This window comes from Tetrao urogallus (genome assembly GCF_951394365.1).
Source record: "Tetrao urogallus genome assembly, chromosome: 9".
Classification (NCBI taxonomy): domain Eukaryota; kingdom Metazoa; phylum Chordata; class Aves; order Galliformes; family Phasianidae; genus Tetrao; species Tetrao urogallus.
Window position 1 is genome coordinate 15,393,738 of NC_136822.1, and position 22,477 is coordinate 15,416,214.

At 59.1% G+C, this 22,477-nt stretch overlaps 1 protein-coding gene across 1 annotated transcript; it reads right to left on the minus strand.

Moving 5' to 3' along the window:
- On the minus strand, positions 1-21,170 carry EPHB3 (EPH receptor B3; the record flags this gene model as incomplete). Its single annotated transcript, XM_079539553.1, has 16 exons — positions 1-109; positions 342-497; positions 640-833; positions 924-1,073; positions 1,169-1,384; positions 1,582-1,829; positions 1,910-2,032; positions 2,185-2,282; positions 2,474-2,579; positions 2,675-2,843; positions 2,947-3,071; positions 3,747-4,082; positions 4,168-4,323; positions 9,527-10,199; positions 10,466-10,530; positions 21,074-21,170. The coding sequence occupies 16 exons, from the start codon at positions 21,168-21,170 to the stop codon at positions 1-3; spliced, it is 3,021 nt and encodes a 1,006-aa protein (XP_079395679.1).
- Positions 21,171-22,477: the final 1,307 nt, after the last annotated feature.

Below are 22,477 nucleotides of genomic sequence, written 5' to 3' on the forward strand. Positions count from 1 at the left end.
TCAAACCTGAACCGGCAGCGTCTGGTTCATCTGCAGTCTCATGTCCTGAATGCTGCTCAGGATCTTCTTCTGGTGCCCTGCTAGCGTCACTCCTATCCTCAGCAGGTCCCTGCAAGGAGAGGAAGATGGATTTGGTGATCTGCCCACCTCTGTACCAACTGGCACGTGGCCCTGCCCCATCTAGGTGCACCAAGGGATCCCATCTTCACTGCAGCTCTCCGGCATCCCTCTCACACCATCTTTACCACCAGATCCTCACTCACAGACCTTAACCCCATAGGACAACCCCACACGCAATCCACCCAAGACCACTCGCCCCAGTCGCACTAGCAGGGACTCACTCTGCTGTCATCTGCGCCACCAAGTCAAAGGAGGCGAAGCCGGCGTTGACGAAGTTCTCCTTGTACCGTCCCATTTTGATGGCATCCAGCCAGTCTCCCACGGTGGTGAAGGTGGTGTAATCGGGCACAGTGCGGTCCAGGAGCGGCTGGGAGACACTGCAAGGCAAGAGAGCCACGGGTCACAGGGATCAGGGGGTGCAGGGGTGCACATGGAAGCAGGGAGATGCCTTATCCCTGCTGTCTTATGTCCTCAGCCCTAAATGCCTCTGCACTCCCAAGGATTGGGGATGCCACTGACCCAGACTGGACGCTGGCGATAACCTTCAGGCTGGCAGCATTGCGGATCAGCTTGTCCAGCGTGTTGACGATCTGTGCAAACTTGGGCCGCAGGTTGCGGTCCCGCACCCAGCAGTCCAGCATCAGCTGGTGCAGCGCTGTGGGGCAGTCCATGGGGGGTGGCAGGCGGTAATCCTGCTCCACCGCGTTGATCACCTGCGTAAGAGAGGCGCACAGAAGCAGGCTGTGAGCGTGCTAGGTCCCTGCTGGCGATCCCGAGCTCCTCACTCTTGGGTGAACACTTACATCCTGGTTGGACATGTCCCAGTAGGGTCGCTCCCCATAGGACATCACTTCCCACATGACGATGCCGTAGCTCCACACGTCGCTGGCCGACGTGAATTTGCGGTAGGCGATGGCCTCAGGAGCTGTCCACCTGATGGGGATCTTGCCTCCCTGCAGGGATACACAATACACAGCACTGTTATTGAGGACACACTTGCTTTGTCCTCCCGCCCCCAGATCTGCAGATTCCCATGAGCATCCCATACCAGGGAGCTGGTGTAGGTGGGGTCGGCCGGATCATCCTCCAAAAAGCGGGACAGCCCGAAGTCGGACACTTTGCAGACCAAGTTGCTGTTGACCAGGATGTTGCGGGCAGCCAGGTCCCGGTGCACGTAGTTCATCTCTGAGAGGTACTTCATGCCGGCAGCGATGCCTCGCAGCATCCCCACCAGCTGGATGACTGTGAACTGCCCATCATTCAGCTGCCAAGAGAGAGTTCAGAGGGGTTTTAACACCCTGAATGGACTGGGAAGGGATCTCTGTGTGCTACCACCTTTCTTCCACTCTAGGGCTATCCTGGTTCCTCCACCCAGAGATGTCTATGCATATCTTAGCCCTGGGGATGACAGTGTGACCATACAGAGGGATGGAGAAGCTCGAGGTGGGACCGGTTGCTCACCCGGAGGAAGGAGTCGAGAGCGCAGTTCTCCATGAACTCTGTGATGATCATGACGGGGCGGCTCTTGGTCACCACACCCTCCAGGTGGATGATGTTGGGGTGGTCGAACTGGCCCATGATGCTGGCCTCGCTCAGGAAGTCTCGCCGCTGCCTCTCCGTGTAGCCCACCTTCAGTGTCTTGATGGCCACAAAGATCTCGCGGCGGCCAGGCAGCTTCAGGCGCCCACGGCACACCTCACCAAACTCCCCTGTGGGGAAAAGGGGATGAGCAGGCAGCTGGGGACAGGCTGTGTTCTCAGCAGTTGCTGTGCCCAGCCCTGGGACTTGCCTGCTCCAATGACCTCCTCGATTTTGACGCAGGAGATATCAATCTCTTTGGCGAATTCCCGGACAGCTTCATTGGGGTCTTCATAGGTGAAGGGGTCAATGTAGACCTTCATCCCAGGAGTGACTGCAAGGGCAGAGGAATCATCACCAGGGGGGATACAACATGGATGGCATGCCACACCTGCCTGGCATGGTTCTCAAGTAGCAAAGGCTGCACCTTCGCTTGTGCGTGGGGCAGGACTCAGGAGAAAGCACATGTGCTGGCCTCACACTCACCATATTGCTGCAGCTTCTCTGTGTACTCAGGATCTGTGCTGTTGCGCTGCTTCCTGCCCAAAGGAGACGAGAGGAGTTGTTCAGTAACCATCCCTTTCCTGATGGGGCAAAGACATTCACTGCCAGCTTCCAAATCCCACTACAGGCAGCCAAAGCTAGAGTTCCTCGTCCGGCAGCAGGACCCCAGGGCAGCAGGTCCAGCCCTCTGCTCTCAGACTGGAGCTGCTGGAACTCTGCCCGCAAGCGGCCCCCACCTCACTGCAAGCCACCACTCCCCTAAAGCCACTACCTGAAGCAGACGATAGCGATGATGACCACCACGATGACAAACAGCAGTCCCGCGGTGGCCGAACCCACGATGAGAGGCAGCTCCTGGAAAGTCTTGCCGGTGGAGCCTGGTGCAGGGAGAAGCAGGAATGAAAGGTCAGGCTGGAGAAGAGGCATGTGTAGGAGGGCTGGGGGATGGAGGCAGTCCCATGCTGGTACCTACCATCCTCTGCAGTCGTCTGGAACTCGGTGGGGAGGCTGTAGCGGCCGTATCCAGCCACTGTGCGTGCCCGGACCTGCACCATGTACCGGGCATTGGCCTTCAGCCCGTCCAGCCGCACCGAGTTCTTCTGGCTGGTGACAGTGTTGGCAATGCCATCGCCCTGGCCTTGCTGCAAGGGAGACATGCAGGTGTCACCTCGTGACGTGTCACCCTGTCACTGTGGGGCTCCGGGCCAGAAAGGCCAGGGAGAAGGAAGGGATTCTCTGCTTTACCTTCTCAGAGTACTTGATTTCATAGTCAAGAATGATGCCGTTGGGCCTCTCTGGGGGAGTCCATGAGAGTGTCATGCTGTTCCCAGTGCTGCTGTGCAGGTGCATGGTGGGCACGGCAGATGGAGCTGGGAGTGGGAAAGAGGGGAAATTTGGCTGTGCCAGGCTGTGCACAGTGTGTCCCCAGAGGTCCTGCACAGGATGGACCCCTGAGGAACTCACGACCTGCTTAGATAACCACAGTGAAAAAGCTGAAAAGCCTTGGGACTGCCTCTGAAGGAGATGCAGTCTTGCAGACAAGATGACAAGGGACCACAGAATTGCTCAGAGCACTGAGCTGACACTTCATACTGTACACAGCTGCAAACTGGCCCAAGGAAGGACCCTGTGGACCCAAAGCAGAGTTCCCTGTGCTCTTCCTCTTGCAGGGAGCTCTGCACTCCACCCCACCAGTGAGACCTGTGAAATCAGATCAGTGTGGTGGCTGGAGATTACCAGCACGCTGGAGCTGGGCCAGGTGGGGCGGAAGGAGAGAACGGCGCAGCACTCAGCTGGCTGAGAAGCTTTGGGCTGGTGCTGAGCCTTCCCAGGCCCAGGGGAGGAGAAATCTCATCGCCTTCTTCCTCCTTTTGCAGCAGGCACAGCATCTCTCCGGGGTGGGTCTAGGAGCTCACCAGATCATCTGCCAAGCCTGCCCTTCCCTGCCTGCATGCATTCAGACCACATGCCTTCCAGACGTGTGTTTAAATGGACAGGAGAATTCACTCAGGGGATTAGAGATAGTGGTGTGGGACAGCACTGACCTGCCTGGTTGGTCGTGATGTTGACGGAGGCGAAATGGGGAGGGTAGGGGCTCTTGCTGGAGATGCCATTCACCGCCTGGATCTCGAAGGTGTACTGGGTGTGGGCCATCAGGTTGCTGATGTAGATGCGTCGCTCAGTGAGGCCCAGCTGGCGCGGCACGAACTCCACGTTGTCGTCGCAGCGCGTGCACAGCCGCCGCTCCACGCTGCACTTCTTGCAGATGACGTTGTAGAGCAGGTCATCCCGCCCGCCCGCGTCCTGCGGCTCGCTCCACTCCAGCACCAACGACGTCTCATTCACGTTGGAGATGACGCTGCGTGGGGCTGAGGGCACACCTGGAGAGGCACGGGGGATGTCAGGGATGGCTGCCCCGCGGCGTTCCTCCCACCCCGGCTCCCATCCCACCCGCATGGCACTCACTGGTGCAGGCGCTGTCTGCGGGGTCGGTGTCTGCTCGGAAGAAGCCGCTGCGACATATGCAGACCGTGGCTGCTCCCGAGGTGGTGCGGCTGTTGGGAGGGCAGGGGGAACAGGGGCCCTCGCCCTGCTTGGATTTGAACGTTCCCGGGCCGCATGCTGGAGGAAGGGAGAATGAACCCGCATTAATGAAGGGCACTCAGCAATGCTCCATCGGCTCCCCCCTGCCCACACCCAGCCCCAGGCTCCGTTCCTGGAGGCACAGGTCAGGGAAGGATGTGCTCAGCTGGTTCCCTATGGGAGGCCCCCGTCGCCCTGAAGTCCACACCCCACCCCGAATCTCCCACCCTGGCCACTTGAACCACTTCTCAGCCTGTGGCGGCGGCACCTCCGCTCTGGCTCCAGCTCTGTGTGCTGAACCAGATTACAACATTCCTGCCCCCGCTTCCGATGCACACTGGAGGAGCCCTGGAGCTGGCCCCGCTCGCACCGCGGGCGCTCGGCCCTAACGAGGGGCACGTGAAGGGATTAGCAGCACTCAGGCCAAGGAGCAGAACGGCACTGGGAAATCATCCTGTGCCTTCAAATAGCCTCATTTAGTGCAGCCCTGTGACAATCGGGATGTGGAATCTTCCCAGCACGGGGCCCACAACATCTCCTGCCCCATACCCACATCAGTGAGACCCCCACAGCCCTATCTGCCTGGCCCTGAGGCATGCGGCCGTCCCGGCAGTCCCTGAAGTGGAAACTCCTGCCCCATGCCTTCCTGATGACATCACCCTAAACACAAGGAGCTTCAACTTGCTTCACAGAGCCGTGGCGAGCGGAAGTTTCCTGCTATGAACCATCTCCTGACACCCTGCATGGAAGCATTCCGGCACCGGGGTGCTGTGGGTCACTGCACCTGGGCACTGCAGGGACTGGAGCCACCCTAACTTCATGGCCAGAGCCCTTCAGAGAGAACAGGACGGGCCCTACAGCCTGGCTCACTGGCCTGACAGAGGTCTACCCTTTGGATCTCTGCATCCACCCTTTAGAAACTCAAGTTTAGCCCATTCTGGGCAGCCTAAAAGGAATCATCCCAAAGGAAGGGATGAAAGCAGTGCTCCATCCCCCTGAGATATGGAGGGAGCAGCCCAAGGTGCCGGAGCAGCCCCGGCACGCACGGGCCCAGCCCAGTCGCAGTTGAAGGCAGTTAAAACTGGGTGGATGCAGCTTCACACATCAGGAACCAGATTGCTGAGGAATGAGAGATGACTGAAACCTCTTGGACAGGAACACTCTGGGCTTCGAGAGCTGCCAAACATGCTTTGGTTATGGACAAAAGCCCGGATCTGTCGGGGACAAACCCCCCTGAAATAATAGAGGGGTGAAACTGGAGCAGTGCTTGTGTGGAGCTTAAAAGGCCAGGCATGGGCTGGGAGAGCACCAGCACACAGCCAGGCCCTGGGTTGATGAGCCCACAGCCACCCCTCTTCTCTGAGAGACCTTCCTCCTTGCCTCCTCCTCCTCCTCTTTGCAGTGCTGGCCTCGTTGCCACCCATTTGGGAAGGGGAAAAGCAGGCTGGGAGGCGAGGCCCAGCTGCACCGCCGTGCCTCAACTCTGTTTAATAAATCAGAGCATAAGGACCTCGGTGGCAGCGTGACAGCTCTCAGCCACGTTTGAAGCCGTAACTGAGCTGAAAGCTGATCCCAGGTCCCCGCGGATCTGTGTCATCTCCTCCTGCACGAAGCCGCCAGGCTGAGCTCCTCGCTTCCACCCGCAGCTCTGCATCTGCCCTTTTTTTCCCGCTGAAGCATCCTCAAATCAAATAGCAGCCCGTAACCTCTGCACACAGATCACATCTCCCGGCACTGGGCTGCGGTCACCTCCCGGGAGAACATGACAGCTGCTGACAGCCACGGGATAACGGGTTAGGGAAGCGAGCAGAGCTCTGCAGAGGGGCTACTGGATGGCAGCAGAGACTGCAGCCCAGCAATGGGGAGGAACTATACAGGAGGCTGCTTCTCTTGGTGCTCATCAGTCCCACAGCCGGATCCTGCAGTGCTGCTCCTGCACTCTTCCCCCGTGTTGTCCCCACCCCGTGAGCAAAATCCAAGGGAGGGAGCCGAAAAACACCGAAACAAAAGCACCATCGAGAGCACGGTGACTCACCCCAGTGATGACTGCATGGAACGGGGGAACCACGCACCGAGCATCCCCCGAAACCTGCGGTCCCCTCCCATGCATGGAGCGGCTCCGAACTGCCCCAAATTAACCCCTCAGCTGCTTCCCCATCCCACTGCTTTCCCATCCTGGCTATTTCCCTCCCTGCAGGACTGAAGCAGAAAGCCGTGAGTGCAGATGAATGACACCGCTTGCATCCCTCTGCCCAGCAGCCCTGTCCTTCCCTCACAGGCAGCTACCAGCTCTTCCCAGGACCATGTGTGCTTCATGGACCTATGCTGATCGCTGCCTTTGCTCTTCTGTAAGCAGCTGCAAATGGATGGGAGCCGTGCAAGCAGCCCAGCCCCTGGCAAGGCGGTGGCTCATGTTTTAAGTCTCTCTTAAAAGGCACTTGATTTTTCTTTTAAAACACCCTTTAGGTAGAAATATTTTACACCCGTGCAGCCCAGAAATGAATGGAATAAACTTAAAGGTCAGAGGAAGGGAAGATTCCTTTGGGGTTTGAGCAGTGGCATCTGAGTAAGAGGTGGGGAAAATGATATTTTGTGTTAAAAAAAGGAGGAATTTTCAATGAGCAAAGTGCCCCCGGAGCCACAGTGGGTCACAGGCAGGACGGCAGATCTCCGTGCCGTGGTACAAGCAGCCCATTGTGGAGCTGCCCAGCTCTGCACGCCAGCGCTGCTCTGCCTGCACTGCCTTTGATCTGTAATCCCGGCCAATTAATAGAAGGCAGTTTCACTTCCTGGTTTTCATGCAGCAACCCCGTGTTGCAACGCAAAGCTGCAAACAGTTGGTGAATGCAATGCTGGCTTGGCGTTTTTTGTTGTTGTTTTTTTTTTTTTTTTAATTCGTGGTGATGTTCCCATTAGTCACCGATCGCGAGGAAAATGCATTTTGACAAACCCCACACTTTGGCCGTAGCCTGACCTGCTATCACCTGCTGACAGCACCCAAATAGGCAGCAGCACTGCCGTGCACACCCTGTATGGCAGGAGAGGACCGAAAGGAAAGGGTTGGAGCTCTGCTGGCAGTGCTCTCACGAAGCTCTGAGATCCGACTGCTCCCTGAGAAATCCCACTGCTGGCCTGTAAGCACCATGTGCAAAGCCCCAAAGTGATGTGGGGCACTGCAGAGTGAGAGGGGATGAGGGCACACGTCCCATGGTCCCACCCCGGCCACGGGCTCTGCTCCCGTGAGCGCTGCCTCCATGCATCTCTGCACGGAGTGTGTGGGAAGCGGCACAACCCCCAGAAGGGCCGTGTGCTAATTAAATAAAGATAATGAGGCTGAGAATGAGATGCCAAATCAATGCTGTGGCAACTCCTGAGCAGAGCGGCAGATCCCAGCCTCGCAGCTCGCATGACAAAGCGTGCCCAAGGAGCTGCCTTCAGCCGGGCTCATCCCGCGGGACTGGGATCCAAGGAGTATTGTCACAGGTCTGAATGAGGAGCCTAATCCCAGCGCTGGGTGCAGATAAAGAGGAGGAGGAGGAGGAGGAGAGCTTCAAAGGCCATGGAAAGGCTCGGGAACGGAGGAGATTTACAACAGGGCTTATCCCATCTAAGCACTAACGCAGTATTGTTATTTATTAAAATGCCATCTGGCACCTCACGGCACTCTGAGCTCCGCAGTCCAGGCAGCGGTGCTGGGACAGGGTGCAACATGGCACGGGGGGCTCCGTCCTGCTGCCTCCATGCATCAGCTACCCGCAGGGGTAATGCCAGAGTGAGCTGTGAGCTGCAAAACGGTGGAATAAAGGCTGAAATGCCGCTTGAAGCAGCCAACAAAGAGCAGAAAATGGAGCTGGGTTACGCGAGCCCTTCCTCAGCTGTTTCCACTTAAAACACACAGTCATATGGTGGAAAATGTGATCGTACGAACGTGGTGCCGAGTTTCCCAGAGAAACGTGCGGACGCCATTTCAACCCAGCGAGGGGCAGGGGATGGGCGCTGGATGGGGTCATGCCTGCAGCTTCCCTGTGCAAAGGGAACCCAAAAGTACTGCCCATGGGCTGCAGGATGGGCGAAGGATGAGGCTCCTCTCCCTGCCTCTCCTGGGGGGATGTTGTATGCAGCACTGCCTCTGCTGCCTCCTCCAAATGGGGAGCCACGAGGGCTGGTGTGAAGTGGTACCCCACGCCCCTCTCATTGCTGAGGAACAGCAAACACCCCATAGGGGCTGTAGGATCTCCCAGCTCAAGCAACATGGAGCCAGCTTCCCAGGAGCAGGGACCTCAAAACAAACCAAACAGTGGGTGCCTGGTGCCGGTGGATGCTCTGGGACCAATGGTGCACAGAGAAAAAGCTCCCTGCAAGCAGTCGCTACGGTCACATAGACATCCCAAATCCCACTGCCCCTGCCAAGAGCGAGGGCTCAGCGCCAAGCAGCCCATCATCTGCGAGCACGAGGCACCCACCCTGGCGCCCCGTTGTCTGTGCCTCCATCCAAAGGTAGCAGCGGGGTCCTGCTCCAGGGTAGGGTGCTTGGTGCTGGAGGCAGCTCCCTAAGGCAATATAACCCCAAAAAACGAGCACTACACCCATCCACACTGATCTTTCCAAATCAGCATTCCCTCCCTGGGGTGAAACAACAACACCAACTCTCCAGTGCCACTCATCTGCAGGCAGGATGCTTTCTCCTTCCCTCCAAGGAAGGAAGGCTCGCTGCAAGCCTGCGGCTCTGGCAGGGGGCCTCCCACAGCCAGCTCAGTGGGGCCCCGCTCGCCGCCGGCGTTCTGAATGCCTCCACACAGGCAGCGTGAAATCTCACTCGCCGGGAGCCGGCACTCACCCCGACCACCTGCACCTTCACACACTGCAGGAGGGAGGGCAGAGACATCGTTCACGGCAGCGGGGGTGAGAGGAAAGTGTTGGAGACACACGAGGACTTGCTACATCCCCTGAGCCACATGGCGCTGCAGACCGTGCCGTGCAGACACATCCCATTATCTCAGCACTCAGCAGATGCACCCCAGCTTGGCACCGGTAAGCTACACTGGTATGGACCACAAAAGCTTTAAAGCTTCCAGACATCAAGAAGCACAGACCAGTCCAGAGACAGCACACATGCTCCATCTTTACGGAGCCACCTAAGCTCCCGAGCCTTCAAAATGAGACCTAGCTCAACACCTCCTCTGCATGAGCGCACACATGCAGTGCAATGGAGGAGCCAAGAGAGACCGTACCAAGCCCTTACCTTGGCACTGGGTGTCCTTCATGGCTGGCTCGTACCCTGCAGCACACGTGCAAGCTCCCACAGGCACCATCCACTCGCCGTCACCGTTGCAGTACAGCTTCAGGGGCACAGACACCTCCACTGCGTTGGGGATGCAGGTGCCTGGTGCAATGACCAGCGACGTGGGCTCAGCCCCCGTTAGGGTCTCCGGAAAGATAGCAAAGCCAGCGATGGTGTTGGAACATTTCTTGTAGAAAGCCCGGACAGAGATGAGGGACATGCAGGCCCCCAGGTCCTGGAAAGCCAGGTAAAAGCCATTCTTGGAGAGCGGCCCAAAGCTGCGCACCTTGGTGTTCACACGGCCGGACTCCAGTTTGGAGAAGCTCTCATCCGGAGCAATTGTATCCACTTTGATATAGGGGTTCTCCATCCAGAAAGGGCTATTAGCAGATGCAGAATCCGTATCCGACTCATAATAGAAGAGGTTGAAGGTCTCTTTGCAGGAACCAGGGATGTTGGGAATGCTGTTGCAGTCTCGCACGGTGAATTTCAGCTCCACGTAGACACGCTGAACGTCCTGGCGCTGAATGAACTTGGTGCGAAGCCAGTTGTTCTGGTTGGCCTCCCGCACGTTGCACACCTGGTACGTGCGGATGGGGTTCATAGCCTCGTCGTAACCACTGACCTCTTCCCACTGCAAGAGAGAAGCAGCGCATCAGACCCTGGCACCGGGTAGGGCAGCAGATAATGGGGAGCACGTCTGCCTGCCCCAGCCCTACAGGGTGACCAGGGGACCCTCATAGTGACCAAGGGACCACTGCTCCAGCGGCTGGGAGTCAGCATGGAGCTATGGAATTCAGAAAGCAAGGGAAGCAGGGGAGGGCAAGGGGAAGTGTGGGCAAGGGACCACGACCCCAAGGACCCCGTAGCAGTTGGGGGCAGGACCGGCTTCAGACTTACCCCCGTCTCTGGATGGGTTGTCCATGCCAGCTCTGAGGTCACCCACTTCGTGTCCATCAGGGTCTCTAGAGAGAGAGAGGGAGGAAGGAGAGAAGTAATTGGAGATGAAGGCCAAGATTCAAGGGAAAAAAACAGGAGGAGTGGGGGAGAAAAGAGCTTAGGCTGACATTTCTGTGGAAAACAGCAACTTGGGGGGTGAGACGTGGTGGGAGGAGGGGGAGCGGCGCAGACAGACTCCAGATTTCTGCTCTGCTGTCAGAACAGGAAGAGCGAGGCGTCCCTGTGGAGCAGCCGGCCAGGTGGCATGGGGACGCGCTGCCACCCCCAGCACCGGCCGCCAGCCCCCCACCTCCCGGCCCCTTGTGCACCTCCCCCTGTGCTTTGGCAGGGCACGTATTTACTGTGGCTGAGGTTGAAAGGGCCCGTTCCCATGGCAGGGCGGTGCGGGCCAGGCAGGTTTATCCAGAGAAGGAGGGACTGGCAGGCTGCTCTCCCAGAGACGCCCCACATCACTCATTTTACAAGAGGGGAGAAGAATTTGACCGTCTGGCCAACATTCCTGGAGCAGACTACAAGACAAACCACCCCGACAGCATTCCCCAAACAGCCCCAGCCCCAGCCTTGGGGGAGCGAGACGCTTGTCTGGGAAGAGCTGCAATTGCAGGCAGCTGTCGCTAATCCCAGGCAGAGCTGCAGCTCCGAGTGAGCACTGCTGCACACAAAAACCAGGAGAGAAATGCAACGACGGGGAATGACGCTACTCCCTCCATGTCCCACCACATCTAGGCTGGGATAGTGGTGGGACGCTGGAGGCTTGGGTTCCTCCTGCCCAGGGGAGCCGGAAGGCAAAGGGCTGCAAGCATGAAGTAAAACCCCAGAGCTGGGCAACACAATCCAGCGCGCTTGCAGGTTCTGGCCAGCAACCCCAAAGGACGCTCCCCCCATCCAGCTGCAGGCATGAGCCCTGCTGCTCTCGTCACAGCTCCCTGAGGGCCATCCATCCATCCTTCATAGAGACGAAGGGCATAGAGCCATTGCTTGCTCAGAGTGTGCTCATCCCCAGCACAGCGGCTCAGCCCTAGGAGCAAGGGGCAATTCCACCTTCTCTTCCACTTCAGGAAAAGCACCGGCTGACCCAGCTGAGGAGGAAGCACGGAGGAGGAAGGAAGCGTTCACACGTTATGGGGATGAATCCTGGCTGGAGGATTCCTTCCTCCTGCGTCCCACCCTGGGGGCAGCAGCCAGCAACACAGTGTGGCATTCACAGCCGCGCCAGCAAACAGCACACAACCCCAAGGCAGTGGGGCAGGGGACAGAGCAGCACGCTCAGTGCGAAGGATGAGACATCCCATCCCAGGCACCCTGGAGCCCCAGTGCTGCACTGGGGATGGGGAGCAGAGCCACCCGCACTGCTCCCAGGGCTGGCCCCGGGCGCCAGCTGTCCTAATAAGGGCACAGCAGTGCTGTGGGGGCCGGGAACGCAGCACCGGCGGCGGAGCAGAGCCAAGCGCGTGCTGACAGTGCAGGGCTGCCAAGTCCTGGAGAGGAGACCCAGGCTGTAACGGAGTGTGGGACGCATTCAGCCAAGGGCTCCACGATAGGATGGGGACATGGCACGGGGGTCCTGTGGGCACTCTGGTTCTCAAATATACCCACAGTGCGTGAGAAACCCCTGCACAGCCTCCACACCCCACAGCACCAAAGGTCCCCTCCAGCACTGCTCTTCCCTGCGTGGCTGGGACACGCCGTATCCTCATTTGGCAGCATCTGCCCTCGGAACAGCGAGGAGGGGAAAGAAAACAACAGGGCTGAGCCGGCCCCACTGGCACGAGAGCCACATAAACCACACGGTGAGAACAGGGAGGAAAATAATAGGAATAAAACAACTGGGCAACGCAACTAAAGGAAATGAGGCCAAGCATGGAGGGCAGCAGGGTTTCCTGCAGCCACGGGGCTGGACAGGGTCAGCAGTTCCACCCCCCTCCCCCCCCCCCCCCCGGCCTCTCCTTGCAGCCCCACGGCACATGAAGATTGCAGCGGATGGCCCCAGGGCTGCCTGCTGAGCCCAGCCAGAGCTGCACTGTGCCCTTAAAGCTGCTACAATGATTTCTCCGCACAGCAGAACCGAACTGTTGGCCTCTCTGCAGCAAGTACTGGGATGTGCTGAGTACCCACCCCTCACCTAGTGGGCACACACTGTCACACAGAGCTAGGGTATCCAGGGAGATTTGGGCACCGTGACATGGTGCTGGAGTGCTCCTGGCAGGTCTGCAGGTGCTTTGGAGAGATGTGAATGGCATCAGGGCCCACTGAGCTGTGAGTCAAAGCCTTCCAAATCCTGCATGCTGAGGAGTGCCTGGTTCCATTAGTCAACGGGAAATTGTTTCCCAGTTTCTGCAGCTTTGGGAAGTCTCCCCCAGGCCCACTTTATCACTGCTGGGGAGTTGTCCTCTGCTTACCTCCAGCCAGGCCAAGGAGCTCAGGAGAGCACAATCCCTGCTAGAATTTGGCAAGCATAGCAATCCACAGCCACCCCCACACCAAAGCAGGATTTCTATGGCAGAGACAGATCCAAGGGCAGGGAAAGAGCCTCACTTCTCAGATGGGGCTGTGCAATAAGCTCTGGCTGCCTCTTCCCTGCCTGCCAAATCTCCTTTGTGCACCTCAAGCTGCAAAGAACATAGTTCCCATGTCCCTTCTGCAGGGCCCTCAGCAGCTTGCAGAGCACATGAAGCCCTGGTATGAGCCCACCTGGACCCCAGGACCTCTCATGAAGCAGGGGCTAAGGAATGTGCGCTCCATGGCCAGCAAAATGTTCTGGCTCTCCTAAAGGGGCCCTGAGAGCCCCTGGCTTGCGCGGCTCAGCGGCAGACATGCACAGCAGTGATGGCAAGCTTTGTGCTTAGCGCTGCCTGAGCCAGAAGGGAAAATTCTTTCAAGATGAAGCCGCTGGGGAAGACTCAATCGTCTCCACCAACCGGCTCCAATTTAAGTGCTCTCGCCTTTGAACGTGGGGACTGCCGCCTTTATCAGGATGTGCTAGCAGGGTACGACGCCAGATCCTTGCCCCAACGGGGAGAAGGCAGCCAGCACACTACAGAGCATCCTGGAAGAAGGCAAGGGAAGAAAGTTAATAAAGACACCCATGCAGCCCTGCTGCAAACACAGGAACCTGTTCTGCAACACCCTGGGAGCCACGCGCGCCATTGCGCCCAGGAGCCGAACCCCAGCAGCCGTCCCGTCCCATCCCATCCCATCCCATCCCATCCCATCCCATCCCATCCCATCCCACCCGCAGTGGCTCCATCAGGGCGCTGGGAGCAGAGGTGCTGACTGGGGACAGCAGGATCAGCGTGCAGCTCCGGTCGTTGCCTGCTAGTCAAAAAGCCACCAAAAGGGGCATCTCTCGTACATTTTAATTTCCTCCTCAGTTTTGAGATAATGAAGGCAGGAGCGGGCGGCCTTGTGCACTCCCCATTCAAGCACCTATTGGCACAATTAATCCCGGCACCGTTCTAAGCAGCGGCACAAAGGGCCTTTGGTGCAGGGCCCTTTATCTGGGAACAAAGAGCTGCCTGTGGGAGAGAACCTGAGGTTGCACTTTTCCCGCTGACAAGCGTTTCGTGTACACAAAAGTGGAGCCACACAGGGCGCCGGGCATGGGGTCAGACCCTCGATGCCTTTCCCATGGCACACTGCTCTCCCCTCCTCAAGGTTTCAGCCAACCCCACTGCCCTTCTCTTCCTCCTGAGCAAGGGACAGCCCTGGGTGCATCCACAGCAGAAGCTCTGGGCACAGGAAGTGTGGAGAAGGTGCTTGCAGCACTGACAGGACACTGCACAGTCCACAGCTCCCGCAGTTTCCACCACTCTGCATGCTTGCATGCTTGGGGTCTCGGACACGCAGCTCTGCACAGAGTCCCACCCACATCTCTGGGGCCAGGGCAGCTCGCTCAGCCCCAGGGAAGGGCTGGAGCACTCCCTATCACCGCCCACGCTGGGAACAAGCCTCGCGCTGAGCCTGCTCCCAGCAGTGGGGGAAACCAGGAGTGCTGCAGTGACCCTCTCCCTGCGCTCCATCCTGCTGCTGGGGATGGAGGGCTGCATCCGCCCACACCCACCAATGCGCGCTCACCCCAGGTCCAGGGTGAGCCAACGAGCTGGGAACAAAGAGAAGAGAGGGAAGAAAAAAAAGTGGGGCCTGTATCACAGCTGTGGCCCTTTGTGCCAAGGGCGTTTGGCCCATCATCAAAGGGGATTGGATTTGCTGAGGCAAATGATGACACATCCACTTCAAGCGGGGCAGGTTCTGCCTGCTGCTGGAGGCGAGCCACCAGAGTGAAGAAGTACTGTGGGCACTTAATAATAGACTCATTATTTCTGCATTATGACAGGGCCCAGAGGCCCCAACTGAGATTAAGGCCCCTTTGTACACACCACACACACACACACACACACACACACACACACACACACACGGGCAGCAGTCCCTGCCCCACTGACGAAGGGCAGCCTGGTCCCAGCCCCATGGTCAGCTTCCCGCAGAGCCCAAGGATGCTCCAAACAAGGATGCATCCTCCCCCTCCATTTCCCAACCCCACACCTGTGAGGGCAGCCCGCATCAGGGTGTAATAACTCACCCGGGAAGACAGCCTCGTGGCTCTGAGCCATCATCCGGCTGTGTCTCCCCCTGCCCTGACCCCAATACCTGGCGCCTACTCCATGGGCAGAGCCAGTACTGGGATGACTGTGAGCACAAGGGACAGAGGGGCTGCCTCCATCCAGCCCTGCCCGGCGCCCACCTGCTGACTGCCTGAAGAGGGTTTTCCGGCCGCGTGCTCCTCACCAGGAGCTGTTTCCTGATGGCCGCGAGACAGACTGAAGCATGTGAGAGAGGACAGGTGCCAGCTCTGCAACTGTGAAAAGCAGATCAAGTGGCAGCACCCGGGATGTAGGGAGGGACAGGCATCCATGCAGCGGGTCGAGCCAGTCACAGCAGATTTCTACCGCTGCAAAGCACAGCCATGCCAAGCTGGGCTGCGGCACTGTGGGCCACATGCACTGTGTGCAAACCCTGCAAATCACAGTACCTGAAGCACAGGGTTTTTGTAGCAGGACGGCGGTCCCTGCCCTACAGCCGCACGCCGAGCGCTCCGCTGTGCCCTGGACACGTGCAGCCCGTGCTCTGCCAGGTCCCGTTGCCAGCCCCTGGTCCCGCTGAACGGCCGTGCTGACGCTGGGAGAGGCCACGAGCCAGCTGCCCGAGTCCAGCCCTGTGCTGCAATTACTGTTCTATTAATACCGCGGGGATTTCGGATGTCAGAGCCCGATGCACCATGCCGGGGTCAGCTTTGCCAGGGCGAGCTGCCTTCCCTGCCCACACTGTGCACGTGCCCCAGCGCTCACTGCTTTTCCTCTCCTTTGGGAAAAGCCATCTTCCCTCTGCTGAGGTACTCCACGGAGAAGCCCCAAGCTTTGTCAGAGGCCCTGCCAACCTTCCAATGACAGACACCTGCTCAGGATGGGCACATCCCTGCCATCAGCTTCCATAGGACAACGTCAGCAGTGTGGCACCAGGCAGTACCCATGTGGACCTGCATGCAGGAGAGATTTATAGGTTGCTGTCCCCAGCAGGAACAGCCATACAGCCGCCCTCTGCTGCCACAGAAATAACTCATCTGATCCGGAGACGCCAGACCTGTTCAAGGCACAAATACCATTAGCCAGGACGTAGGCAGCAAACCAGTCTGCATTTCCAGGCCCTGGGATGAGGGAAGCATGGTCATGGCTCTGTGGGGCAGTGTCCCTACAGGGCCACTAGGCTGGTGCGGATCTCCAAAATCCCATAGGGTTTGAGCAGGCAGCACAGTCCTGCCATGGCTCTGCCTCTATCGGTTAGAGCAGGCTGCAATCTGAAATACCTCTCTCTTCCTTCCCCCCCCCCCCCCCCGCTCCCTCCAGCTCTGTTTTTTTTCCAGGTTGTACCTCTGGAAAGAAGCCAGGGAAAGAGTAATGATATTTAAAAAACACCCCCTCCCCAAAAAAGGTTACTCATTGCACACACAAAGGTTCGCCCCACAGACGGGGCGGCTCGGCTGCCAAGCTGCATCCCATCCAGGCAGCGCGGAGCAGGGGTTCCTGCCAAGATTTCCCTCCTCTCTCCTGCCTGGGGCAGTTACCCAAATCTACACGCTGCTCTCCGCTCGCTTCCTTGAGCACCGAGCCCATCTGGAACTGCTTAAACCCAAATATCCTCCCCCCCGCCTCCCCCACCCCGAAGTCAGATTCTTCCAGAGTTAAAACAAGCACAGAGTCAGGAGGGGGTGCCGGGCCGGGCTGACTCGCTCCTTCATTTCAGTTTAATTTCTGGGGAACTAGAATAAATCTGTTCCTGGCGATCGTTCAAGCCCTGCACATTTTTCTCATTAATAAAAAAGGCCTTGGATCGCACGCCGTGTGTGCGTGCATGCCGCGAGCCCCCTCCCTGCTCCCCGGCCCGTGGGGTCCCTCCTGCTCCCCAGTCCTCGCTGGGCACCCCGGGGACGAGGAAGGAGGGCACATCCCCTCCCCAGGACATGGCTTGTCCTGAGGAGGCCCCCGAGCCCCACCTTGGAGAGGGACAGGGAGGCCCAAATCTCCCCCACAGCTGATGCTGGTGGGAAAATCCCTCCTGGGATGGCCCTGTGGGATGGGGGGACAGCAGGGACGGTGGACCCCCAGGAGGCACCGCAACCCCCGCAGGGCCCCCATGCCCAGAGCATTCCTGGGGAGGGGGCTGGGAAACAGGTGTTTGTCAACAGGATGAGAAACACCAGGCCTGGGACATGCAGGGCTTAGCGACAGGCACAAATAAAATAAACTAAAAAATACAACAAAAGTCCCACAGCAACCCCGTGCCCGGACCCCCGGCTGCCACACGTGCGGGGAGCAGGGCTGCGGCGCGCAGCTCCGGCCTCTTCCCAAGATGGCTCCCCTTCCTTCTCAGAGGGGCGGCCATGCGGAGCCGCGCTCCGTCCCGCCTCGCCAAGGGGAAAGCAGGCTCCCGGGGAAGCAGTCTCCAGGCTCTTCAGCTCTGTGGATGGGAAGGGGATGAAGGCCCCGCGCTCAGCCCCACAAGGCCCCAACAAGGGTGGGCAATGCTGGAAGCCAGGGGAGGGAGCACGAGGCCTCGAGGCCTACAAAATGGCTCCCGTCCTGCCCCGCGCTGCTGGCGGGCTCTGTGGGGCTCTGTGGATGAGGGAGAACGGCCCACGCCCGACACCAGCTCTGACGGGCTGGCACCGCCACGGGGCGAGCCCAGCCCCAGCCCGGGCCTGGATTTTGTGCAACAGTAATGACGGTGATATACATAAAACAACAACAACAAAAGGCAAAGCGAGAACTTGAATGGGACCAACCCGCCAGGGTGGGAACGGCACCGCAGCAAGCAGCCTCCAAGATGGCAGCCCATCCCCAGGGCCACAGCCAGCTCCTGCACGGGGCCTGATCCCCACGGTGGGGTCACCTCACGGATGCTCCCCTCTTCCCAAAACGCTCTGCTTGGGAAGACGCCTGCTCCACAGCGACACCAGCTCCCCGTGGGTCCCACGCTGGAGAAGCGGGGTGTCATGGCAGCCACCAGCTCCAGCACAGCCCTGGGGACAGGGACAGGTCCCTGTGACCCATGTTGCACCCATCCTGCCGCTTCCTCATGCACCGAGGGGGGATCCCGGCTGGCAGCCCCACACCCTCCCCCAGCACAGCTCCCAGGCGGAGACGCTGGATCCCGACAAACCAGTTTGACTCAGCACAACAGGAACAGCTACAATTTTAAAAACATGCGAGTCTGTGATTCAGGTTGCTGGGGCTGTTTTAATTAAACACCAAGCTCCTCTGCTCCTGGAGCAGGCAGCAGCAAACGGCTCACGGAAAGAAAATGCAACCAACTGGTTTCCCCGAATATCTCTGGCAGTAAGTCATCACAACAAAACAAGGAGTTTCGGTTCATTCCTTAAAAACCAGAGGCCGCTATTCCCTGTCGCCAAGCCTGGGTGGATGGACACAGCCCCGGAGCGCAGCCGGGCGCCGGCCCACGGCAGAGCTGCAGACAATGCGGGGTTGCGGAGTTCCCTCTCTCCCGACTGGCCGCATGCTCTGCTTGACACAAAGGAGAGCCCTTCTCCTCCCTGACTCGGAGCACAGCTCCCACAAACAGAGCTTTTTGTGAGGAACGAGGGATTGAATTAATCCAGCAAGTGTGACGGAGCCATGCAACCTGCTTTTCTCGCAGCCCTACCCTGAGCATCAATAAAACAGCGGGGCTGGCTTCCCTGGATCACCCCACCGATAAAGTAATTAAAGGAAAAGCTAACGTCCCTGCCAAGAAAATAACTGGTGGTTCCAGCTCCCGACGCGTGGTCAGCCTGTGAGGTGCCTAGGAGCAAGGCAGGGATGGGGTCAAAGGAGGAAAAGCCCATAAATCCTCCTGGTTTGGGTGTTCTGCTAGAGCCCGCGGGCTGCACATAGCCTCTGTGCTGGGGCTGGTGGAAGAGCACACAGAAACTCAGTGAAGATGGAGCTCTGTGACCAGAAAGGCGGCTCGTGCAGGAGGGGTACGTTCCTCCAAAAGTGATCCTAGTTCACCCACATCCCAATGGGGATGGGCAGAGCTACCCCAATGGCTCCCAGCTCCCCCCTGTCAGGGCTTTAACCCATATGGATGGTGATGGCCTCGATCACCCCGCAGCCCTGCCGAGACAACTCCTCAACTCCAGACTCCGCACGGGAGAAAGGATCCGCTGTTGCCCCCGGACAGAGCATTCCTTCTGCAGCCGGCCTGGGGACTGCTGAACCGGAGAAGAAAAACACATTGTGACTTCAAACAAACCCAGCGCACTTACGGGATCTGGAGAGAAACCATTTTCTCCTCAGCAGCACAAAGCCCTCACTGAGCCACAGCCGAGCACCGCTCCCCCCACCCCCGTGGGGCCTCGTAAAGAAACCCAATGCCATGCTGTGCCCCCGAGGATGGAGCAGATCCAGCTCTGTACCGCCGGGACCATGCTCCCCTGGCCAGGCGGCGGCCCTTCACCTCTTGGGGGAGAACAGCCAGGACCCAAGGGCTGCCGTCGCCTGGAAGACATGAGTGCAGATTTACAGCCATGCCAGATTTATGGTCAGCACTAAAATATCCAACCGAACGTGCACGCTCCAGAGCTCTGTGTCCGTCAGGAAGCAGTGTTGTGAGCGGCTGGGAACGCCCCAGTGCAGCCAAAGTGCTGGAGCTGGCTGACCCAGAGATGAGCAGTGGGGATGGGAACCAAGACAACTTCCCCTATAGCTCAGATAACAGCAAAAAGGAGGAGGAAAATACGGGGGGAGAGGGGGAGGGAAAAAAAAGTCCCAAGAGACTCAAGGCCAGCCCCAAAAATGCTGTGCACTACCAGCCAGGCCCCGAAGCAGTCCACCTGGGACAGGCCCTCCTGGGGCAGTGCGTTTGCTCCCTGACCCTTCTGCACACTTGGGAAGCAGAGAAGACCCGTGAGCCCATCAGCATGAGTTGGTTGTTCGCTCTCCATCCGACTCGTCTCCCCTAGGCAGCAGGGCAGAGGCTGAGCCCCAGCGGGTCAGACAGCGCTGGGAGATGCTCGCATCATGCCGCTCCTTCCCAATTCCCAAACCGCCAATAGGAAATGGGGGTCTGAGGGGCTGGGGGCATGGAGATGCCCATTTGGTGCCTGCAGCCCCCATGCCAGGCAAGCTGGGCACAGACTGGTTTCTCCTCACCCCGACTCCTGCTTCCCAGCCTGAGCAGGCCACGAATCCCAGCTCGCCTTCCCACAGCCTACAAAGGAGGATGTTGTTATTTTTTTTTTTTCCTCTCCTTTTTCCCCACCCTTCTGCCAAAATAAAGACGAAGAAAAAAAAAACCACTGAGTACAGAGAGAGGGGAAGGGGAGAGGCAACACCGCGAACAGTCGCCCCCAAAACTTTGTAGAAAGCACAAACGTGGGGGAAATGCTCCCTCCAGAATCACAGTGCGAACGGCTCCGGCTCCAGCAGCCCCAACACCGCACCGGGGACAGCGGAGCCTCCGAACGCGCAGAGACGCCTCCGAACAAACAAAAGCGGCGGCCCCTCCACCGGGCAGCGATCGCCGCGCACTGCCGGGGCGCCGAGGAACGCGCCTTCCCGGGGGTTTCCCTCTGCCTCCCCTCCTCCGGGAGCGGGGCCGTTTACCCGACGCCGCGCACACTTCGTGCCGAGACAAAACCCAGCCGGGCCCCTCTTCCTACACCGCGGAGCGGGGCCGCAAAGCCGCGGGTAGCGAGATACGAGTCTCCGAAAGGAAACAAACAGAATCGACCAGGAACGAGGGGGGATCCCTCCTCCTATCGTGAGGCTGCGGCACGCGTGGCCCCACGCCGGGACCGGGGGGGTTAAACCACCGGGGAAGGGATGGAGCCGGACACCGCGCACCGACACTCCTCCGGCGGCCCCGCAGCGCCGACTCCTCCTGAAAGCGATACGAACGCCGCAGCTCTCCCGAACTCGGAGCACGCAGCACCCGTGGGCGTGTGTGTGCCCGTACCCGGGCTCGGTGCGGCGGGCACGCCCGGCCGGTACTCACCCTCGAGGGCGCGGCGGCCACCGGGCAGCAGCAGGAGCAGCAGGAGGGGAAGCAGCGGCGGCGGCGGCGGGGCGGCCCCCGGACGGGCCGCGGCCATGGCGGGGGGCGGTGCGGGCGGCCCCGCCGGGCAGTCCCGAGCTCGGCGCCACGCGCGGCTCCTCTCGCCGCCACGCCACGCTCGCGCTCTGGCGCCGCCGCCGCCGCCGCCGCCGCTCAGCCGCGCGGGGCGGGGCCCGACAGCCAATCAGCTCCGCCCCCTGGCAACCCGGCGCCCCTGGCGACGGAGAGCGCGGCGCTCATTGGACGGCAATACGGAGAGGGGCGGGGCCTCGGCGGAAAGATGAATTGGAAGGGGAGGGCGCTGTGAGGCGCGTCCCCCCGAGGTCCCGCCCCTCGGAGCGGGAGGTGCAGGGCGGGGAGCGCGCCCCACCCAGCGGTCACCCGCGGAATTGGGCTCTTAAAGGGGAAGCGGCCCCGGACAGCCGAGAGGGAGCGCGGCAACGGGCCCTGCCCCCACCCCAGTGGGGTCGGTGTGTGATAGGGTGGGCATGCAATCCCGCTGTGCGCCGCGCAGGATGGCCAGTGTCTCCCATCCCATCTTCTACAGTCCCATCTTGTCTCATTCCATTCCATTCTCTGCAATCCCATCCCACTTCATTATTCCACTCAATACCACCCAGTTCTATCCCATCCCATCCTCTACATTCCTGTTCCATCCCATTCCATCCAATCTCATTCCATTCAATTCCTTTCTATCCCGTTCTTTCAGTCCCATCCCATCCCATCTTCTGCACTCCCATTCCATTCCATCCCATTCCATCCCACAGTCCTGTCTCACTCCATCCCACTCCATTCCATTCTGTTCCATTCCTTCCATTACATTCCATCTTATCCATTACAGTTCCATCCCATCCTCTGCATTACCATCCCATTCCCTTGCATTCCATTCCACTTCCTACAGTCTTGTCCCATTCCATTCCGTCCACCCTCTACAGTCCTGTCCCATCCCATTGCACTCCACCTGCTCCATCCTGCCTCATGTACTTCCATTCCACTATGCATCCATCACTCCCCATCCCATCCTCTGATCCACCTCAGTTCTTTCTGTCCCCACTCAGTCCCATCCCCATCACACCATGACTCCCATCCCAGTGTCAGGGCTGAGGCTGGGATCCCAACCAGAGTTGCACGCACACAGAGAGCCCTAAAGGGATGCCCAAATTCCCACTCCCACCTTCCACGTAGGTGATGGTGCCAACTCCCCTGCATGCAGTCCTGGGCCCCAGCCTGGGTACCAGAATCCCCTTGCTTTCCCCATGGCTGGAGCTGGCACACCCCTACAGTGATGGATATAGGACACGCAAAATCCCCTAAATCCCTGATGTGGGGGCATTTTGATGCTTC